We start from the raw sequence: 9387 nt of genomic DNA, 5'->3' as shown, positions 1-9387 counted from the left end.
TGATATGATTATTTCTACTATTATTCTTATTTTTAGTTATTATCATTATCGTTAGTATTATTGTTATCCTGAAAATCATTAGAGTATGGTTGATGACTGCTATTATTGCTTTAATTACGCAAATTATTATAATTATCATTTTATTATAATTATCCTAATTAATGTCATAATTGTCCTAATTAATTGTCATAATTATCATTATCGTCAGGTGGTGACAGTGGTGGTAATGGTGCTGGTGGTGGAGGTGGTGGTTGCAGTTGTGGTAATAGTGCTGATGGTGGAGGTGGTGGTTGCAGTTGTGGTAATAGTGCTGGTGGTGGAGGTGGTGGTGATGGTGATGGTGGTGGCAGTGGTAGTAATGGTGCTGGTGGTGGAGGTGGTGGTGATGCTGTTCTCGGCCTCTTGGGGGGACTTCCTGGGTCTCCTCCTCGGCGGCCTCTTGGGGGACTTCCTGGGTCTCCTCCTCGGCCTCTTGGGGGACGTCCTGGGTCTCCTTCTCGGCCTCTTGGGGGACTTCCTGTGTCTCCTCCTCGGCCTCTTGGGGGACTTCCTGGGTCTCATCCTCGGCCTCTTGAGGGACTTCCTGGATCTCCTTCATCAGCAAAGTCAAGGTCAGTAACCTTGATATTGCCCAGAGTTGCTAAACAATGACTTCGATTATAGTCATTATAATAATCATTATCTTAATTATTAATGTAATTTTCATTATAATTATTTTAAAATTGGTAATGACAATAATGATAATTCTGGAAATAATAACAACAATAATAAGGATTATAATAATAATAGCCGTGTTATGATTACTTCTATTATTATTATCATTATAGTCATTATCATCATGATTATCATTATCATTATCATCATTAATGCAGTTATAATAATTATTATGCTAATTATTATTGCTATTTTATCATTATAATTATTTATTTAATGATAATAGCAATAATGATAATTTTAGAAATAATAATGACAATAATAATAATTATAATGACAATGATAATGATGCTATTATTATTTCTATTGCCATTATCATTACGAAAATAATTGGAATAGAGATAATTATTGCCATTATTGCAGTAATTATAAAAATTATCATTATGATTATGATTTTATCATTATTGTTGTCATTATCATCATAAATATCATTATTGTCAATAATAAAGGAATTATCATGATAATCTTCATAATTACCTGAATTAATGTTAAAATCCTCATAATTACCATTTAAAAGCGAAAAAGGTTTTTTTTCGACGTTTCTCTCAAAAGGCTTTAATACTCTATATTATGCCATTTTTTCGACTTCTAGGATTTTATTACTTGAGGTGTTTATTTCATTATAAATGGACTGAGCAATGATGATGTTATTATTATTTCTATTGCCATTATTAGTATGAAAATTATTGGAATAGAGTTAATTATTGTTGTAATTATGAAAATTATCATTATAATTATGATTTTTTTCATTACTATTGTCATTATCATTGTCATTATCATCGTTATTGTCAATAATAAAGGATTTATCATGAAAATCATCCTAATTACCCGAATTAATGTTAAAATCCTCATAATTACCATTAAAAAGCAAAAAAGGGTATTTTTTCGACGTTTCTCTCAAAAGGCTGTAATACGCTAGATTTTGCCATTTTTTTCGACTTTGGGATTTTATTACTTCTCGCCTTTATTTCATTATAAATGGACTGAATAATAATTATTATCATAATTATCATTACTGTCATTATTTTCATGATTATTATCATTATAGTCATTATCATCATGATTATCGTTATTATTACCATCATTATTGCAGTTATGATAATTATTATGCTAATTATTATTGCTATTTTTATCATTACAACTATTTATATAATGATAATAGCAATAATGATAATTTTAGAAATAATAATGACTAATAATAATTATAATGACAATGATAATGATGTTATTATTTCTATTGCCATTATTAGTATGAAAATTATTGGAATAGAGTAAATTATTGCAGTAATTATGAAAATTATCATTATAATTATAATTTTATCATTATTATCGTCATTATCATCATAATTATCATCATTATTGTCAATAATAAAAGAATGATCATGAAAATCATCATAATTACCTGAATTAATGTTAAAATCCTCATAATTACCATGAAAAAGCGAAAAAGGATTTTTTCGACGTTTCTCTCGAAAGGTTGTAATACGCTAGATTTTGCCATTTTTTCGGCTTTTGGGATTTTATTACCTCTGGCCTTTATTTTATTACAAATGGACTGAATAATAATTATTATCATTATTATCATTACTGTCATTATTTTCATGATTATTATCATTATAGTTATCATCATGATTATAATTGTTATCATCATTATTGCAGTTACAATAATTATTATCCTAATTATTATTGCTATTTTTATCATTATATAATGATAATAGCAATAATATCTTTATAAATAATAAAGACAATAATAATAATTATAATGACAATGATAATGATGTCATTATTATTTCTATAACAATTATTTGTATGAAATTATTGGAATAGAATTAATTATTGCTATTATTGCAGTAATTATCGAAATTATGATTATAATTATGATTTTATCATTATTATTGTCATTATCATTGTCGTTATCATCATAATTATCATCATTATTGTCAATAATAAAAGAATTATCATGAAAATCATCATAATTACCTGAATTAATGTTAAAATCCACACCATAACCATTAAAAAGCGAAAAAGGTTTTTTTTTCGAAGTTTCTCTCAAAGGTTGTAATAAGCTAGATTTTGCCGTTTTTTCGACATTTGGGATTTTATTACTTCTGACCTTTATTTCCTTATAAATGGACTGAATAATATTAATTATCATTAGTCATTATTTTCATGGTTATTATCATTATAATTATTATCATCACGATTATCATTATTATTATCATCATTATTGCAGTTATAATAATTATTATTATTGCTATTTTTATCATTATAACTCTTTATATAATTATGATAGCAATAATGAAAATTGTAGAAGTAATAATGACAATAATATTTATTATAATGACAATGGTGATGTTATTATTATTTCTATTGCCATTATTAGTATGAAAATTATTGGAATAGAGTTATTTATTGCTCTAATTATCAAAATTATCCTTACAATTATGATTTTATCATTATTATTGTCATTATCATTGTCATTATCATCCTAATTATCATCATTTTGCCGTTTTTTCGACTCATGGGATTTTATTACTTCTGGCCTTTATTTCATTATAAATGGACTGAATAATAATTATCATTATTATTATCATTACTGTCATTATGTTCATGATTATTATCATTATAGTCATTATCATCATGATTATTGTTATTATTACCATCATTGTTGAAGTTATAATTATTATGCTAATTATTATTGCTATTTTTATAATTATAACTATTTATATAATGATAATAGCAATAATGATAATTTGAGAAATAATAATGACAATAATAATAGTTATAATGACAATGATAATGATATTATTTCTATCACAATTATTAGTATGAAATTATTGGAATATGCTTAATTATTGCTATTATTGTAGTTATTATTAAAATTATCATTATAATTATGATTTTATCATTATTATTGTCATTACCATCATAATTATAATTATTGTCAATAATGAAGGAATTATCATGAAAATCATAAAAATTACCTGAATTAATGTTAGAATCCTCATAATTACCATTTAAAAGAGAAAAAGAGTTTTCCGATATTACTCTCAAAAGGCTGTAATACGCTAGATTTTACCATTTTTTTCGATTTTTGGAATGTTATTACTTCTGGCCTTTATTTCATTATAAATGAAATAAATTATTATCATTATAGCCATTATCATCATGATCATCATTATTATTATCATTATTGCAGTTATAATAATTATTATACTAATTATTATTACTATTTTTATCATAAATAGTTATAATGATAAAAATAGCAATAATAATGAGCATAATAATTATTATAACTGCAATAGTGATGATAATAATAATGATAATCATGATGATAACGACTATAATGATAATCATGAAAATAATGACAGTAATGATAATCTTGATAATATTTATTATTCAGTCCAATAATAATGAAATAAAAGCAGGAAGTAATAAAATCCCAAAAGTCGAAAAAACGGCAAAATCTAGCGTATTACTGCCTTTTAAGAGAAACGTCGAAAAATAACCCTTTTCGCCTTTTTTTTTTTTGGTAATTATGAGGATTTTAACATTAACTCAGGTAATTATAATGATTTTCATGATAATTCCTTTATTATTGACAATAATTATTATAATTATGATGATAATGACAATGATAATGACAATAATAATGATAAAATCATGCTTATAATGATAATTTTGATAATTACAGCAATAATAAACTCTATTCCAATATTTTCCATACTAATAATGACAATAGAAATTATAATAACATAATCATTGTCATTATAATTATTATTATTGTCATGATTATTTCTAAAATTATCATTATTTCTATTATCATTATATAAATAGTTATAATGATAAAAATAGCAATAATAATTAGCATAATATCTATTATAACTACATAATGATAATAATAATAATGATAATCATGATGACAATGACTATAATGATAATAATCATGAAAATAATAACAGTAATGATAATGATTATAATAATTATTATTCAGTCCATTTATAATGAAATAAAGACCAGAAGGAATAAACTCCCGAAAGTCGAAAATACGGCAAAATATAGCGTATGACAGCCATTTGAGAGAAACGTCGAAAAATACCCTTTTTTGCTTTTTAATGGTAATTATGAGGATTTGAACATTAATTCAGGTAATTATGATGATTTTCATGATAATTCCTTTATCACTAACTATAATGATGATGATTATAATGATAATGACAATAGTAATGACAATAATAATGATAAAATCATAATTATAAAGATAATTTTGATAATTACTGATATAATTAACTCTATTCCAATAATTTTCATACTAATAATGGCAATAGAAATAATATCATTATCATTGTCATTATAATTATTATCATTGTCATTATTATTTCTAAAATTATCATTATTGCTATTATCATTATATAAATAGTTATAATAAAAATAGTAATAATAATTAGCATAATGATTATTATAACTGCAATAATGATGATAATAATGATAATCATTATGATAATGACTATAATGATAATAATCATGAAAATAATGACAGTAATGATAATAATTATGATAATAATAATTATTCAATCTATTTATAATGAATAAAAGGCCAGAAGTAATAAAATCCCATAAGTCGAAAAAACGGCAAAATCTAGCGTTTTACAGCCTTATTAGAGATACGTCTAAAAAAAAACTTTTTTTTTTTTGTTTTTAGTGGTAATTATGAGGATTTTCAGGATAATTCTTTTATTATTGACAATAATGATGATAATTATAATGATAATGACAATAATAACGATAAAATTATAATTATAATGATACTTTTGATAATTATTGCAATAATAGCAATAATTTACTCTATTCCAATAATTTTCATACTAATAATGACAATAGAAATAATATCATTATCATTGTCATTATAATTATTATTATTTTCATCATTATTTTTTAAATTATCATTATTGCTATTATCATTATATAAATAGTTATAACGATAAAAATAGCAATAATAATTAGCATAATTATTATAACTGCAATAATGATAATAATGATAATCATGATGATAATGACTGTGATGATAATAATCATAAAAATAATGACAGTAATAATAATGATGAATTAAAGGCCTGAAGTAATATCATCCAATAAGTATAAAAAACGGCAAAATCTAGCGTATTACAGCCTTTTGAGAAAAACGCCGAAGAGAAACCCTTTTCTCTTTTTAATGAAAATTATGGATTTAAAATTAATTCAGGTAATTATGATGATTTTCATGATAATTCATTTGTTATTGACAATAAGGATGATAATCATAATGATAATGACAATTATAATTGTCATTATTATTTCTAAAATTATTATTATTGCTATTATCATTATATAAATAGTTATAATGATAAAGATACCAATAATGATTAGCACAATAATTATTATAACTGCAATAATGGTAATGATAGTGATAATCATGATGATAATGACTATAATGACAATAAATATTATAACTGCAATAATGGTAATAATAATGATAATAAGGATGATAATGACTATAATGATAATAATCATGAAAATAATGACAGTAATGTTAAGGATGATGATGATAATTATTATTCAGTCCATTAATAAAGAAATAAAGGCCGGAAGTAATATAATGCAAAAAGTCGAAAAAATGGCAAAATCTAGCGTATTACAGGTAATTATGATGATTTTCACGATGATTCCTTTATTATTGAAAATAGTGATGATAATTATGATGATAATGACAATGATAATGACAATAATAATGATAAAATCATAATTATGATGATAATTTTGATAATCACTGCAATAATAGCAATAATTAACTCTATTCCAATAATTTTCATACTAATAATGGCAATAGAAATAATAATATCATTATCATTATCATTATAATTATTATTATTGTCATTATTATTTCTAAAATTATCATTATTCCTATTATCATTATATAAATAATGATAATTGGAATAATTACTATTTTAATAATGATAAAAATAGTAATAATGATTAGCATAATAACTATTATAACTGTAATAAAGACGATAATAATAATCATAACCATGATGATAACGACTATAATGATAAAAATCTTGATAATAATGGCAGTAATGATGATGATGATGATGATTCAGTCCATTTATAATGAAATAAAGGCCACGAGTAATAAAATCCCAAAAGTCGAAAAAACGGCAAAATCTAGCATATTACAGCCTTTTGACAGAAACTTGGAAAACCCTTTTTTGTTTTTTAATGGTAATTATGATGATTTTAACATTTATTCAGGTAATTATTATGATCTTCATGATAATTCCTATATTATTGACAGTAATGTTGATAATTATGATGATAATGACAATGATAATGACAATAGTAATGATAAAATCATAATTTTAATGATAATATTGATAATTACTGGTATAATCATCTCTATTCCAATAATTTTCATACTAATAATGGCAAGAGAAATAATATCATTATCATTGTCATTATAATAATTATTATTGTCATTATTATTTCTAAAATTATCATTATTGCTATTATCATTATGTAAATAGTTACAATGATAAAAATAGCAATAATAATTAGCATGGTTATTATTATATCTGCAATAATGATAATAATAATGATAATCATGATGATAATGACTTTAATGATAATAATCATGAAAATACTGACAGTAATGATAATAATGATGATAATAATTATTATTCAGTCCTTATATAATTAAATAAAGGCCAGAAGTAATAAAATCCAAGGAGTCGAAAAAACGGCAAAATCTAGCGTATTATAGCTTTTTGAGAGAAACGTAGAAAAAAACTTTTTTCACTTATGAATGGTAATTATGAGGATTTTAACATTAATTCAGGTAATTATTATAATTATTTTCACTATAATTCCTTTATTATTGAAAATAATAATAATTATGATAGTGACAATGATAATGACTAATAATAATAAAATCATAATTATTATGATAATTTTGATCATTACTGCAATAATAGCAATAATTAACTCTATTCCAATAATTTTCATACTAATAATGGCAATAGAAAGAAGAATAACATCATTATCATTGTCATTATAATTATTATTAATAATTATTATTTATAAAATTATCATTATTGCTATTATCATTATATGAATAGTTATAATGATAGATATGGCAATAATAATTAGCATAATAATTATTATAACTGCAATAATGATAATAATAATGATAATCATGATGATAATGACTATAATGATAATAATCATGAAAATAATGACAGTAATGATAATAGTGATGATAATAATTATTTATTCTATTTATAATGAAATAAAGGCCAGAAGTAATAAAATTCCAAAAATCGAAAAAAAACGGCAAAATCTAGCGTATTGCAGCCTTTTGAGAGAAACGTCGAAAAGAAACCCTTTTCGCTTTTTAATGGTAATTATGAGGATTTTAACATTAATTCAGGTAATTATGATGATTTTCATGATAATTCCTTTATTATTGACAATAATGATGGTAATGACAATGATAATGACAATAATAATGATAGAATCATAATTATAATGATAATTTTAATAATAACAGCAATAATAGCAATAATTAAGTCTATTCCAATAATATCATACTAATAATTGCGATAGAAATAATAATAACATCATTATTATTGTCATTATAATTATTATTATAGTCATTATTATTTTTTAAATTACCATTATTGCTTTTGTCATTATATAAATAGTTAAAATGATAAAAATAGCAATAATAACTAGCATAATAATTATTATAACTGCAATGCTGATGATAATAATAATGATAATATGGATGATAATGACTATAAGGAAAATAATCATGAAATAAAGGCGAAAAGTAATAAAATTCCAAAAGTTGAAAAAATGACAAAAATTAGCATATTACAGACTTTTGAGAGAAACGCCAAAAAAACCTTTTTCGCTTTTAAATGATAATTATGATGATTTTAACATTAAATCAGGTAATATGACGATTTCATGATAATTCCTTTACTATTAACCATAATGATGATAATCATCATGATAATGACAATAATAATGATAATGGTAAAAAGATAATTATAATAGTTTTGATAATTACTGCAATAATAGCAATAATTAAGTCTATCCTAATCATTTTCATACTAGTAATGACAATAGAAATAATACGATTATCAATATCATTGTCATTATAATAATTATTAGTCATTATTATTTCTGAAATTATCATTATTGTTATTATCATTGTGTTCAGTGACGTAATAGAAAATTCTCTGAAAATGAATGTACGGGAAAATTAATGTATCAGCAGTGTTGAATGACATAAGAAATTGTGCAATAACATTGTATGTGTCGTGTATTAATCTGAATTGTATTCTTCCAGCCCAAGTCGAGATGATAGCTTCTGTATTTCAAGGCAGTGTATTCATGGTAATATATTTACACCTCTCCAACATGTGGTTGGTCTTCTTCTTTGAGATCTTTTTTATGTTTAATCTTAAGTTTGTATATTTGCTTCTTAATTTTGTGCTTGATTTTATGTAATTTAGTTCTGTATAATTCTCAAGTTTGTAGCTTTTAAGTTTACTTCTAAGTTTTTATGTTTAAGTTGTATTTTTAAGGTCCATTAATTGTAAGCTTAATTTTAAGTTTGTTCTTAAGTTGCTT

The 9387-nt window shown here is 23.0% G+C and overlaps 1 protein-coding gene across 1 annotated transcript; it reads left to right on the top strand.

Moving 5' to 3' along the window:
* The first annotated feature begins 371 nt into the window (after nucleotides 1–371).
* On the top strand, nucleotides 372–9333 carry LOC138859461 (uncharacterized). Its single transcript, XM_070114749.1, has 2 exons — nucleotides 372–611; nucleotides 9104–9333. The coding sequence occupies exons 1-2, from the start codon at nucleotides 386–388 to the stop codon at nucleotides 9262–9264; spliced, it is 387 nt and encodes a 128-aa protein (XP_069970850.1). The 5' UTR covers nucleotides 372–385; the 3' UTR covers nucleotides 9265–9333.
* Nucleotides 9334–9387: the final 54 nt, after the last annotated feature.

This window comes from Penaeus vannamei, chromosome 36 (assembly GCF_042767895.1).
Source record: "Penaeus vannamei isolate JL-2024 chromosome 36, ASM4276789v1, whole genome shotgun sequence".
NCBI classification, from domain to species: Eukaryota; Metazoa; Arthropoda; class Malacostraca; order Decapoda; family Penaeidae; genus Penaeus; species Penaeus vannamei.
Note: the sequence above shows the minus strand (reverse complement) of the source record. Positions and strands in the feature narration are given on the sequence as shown.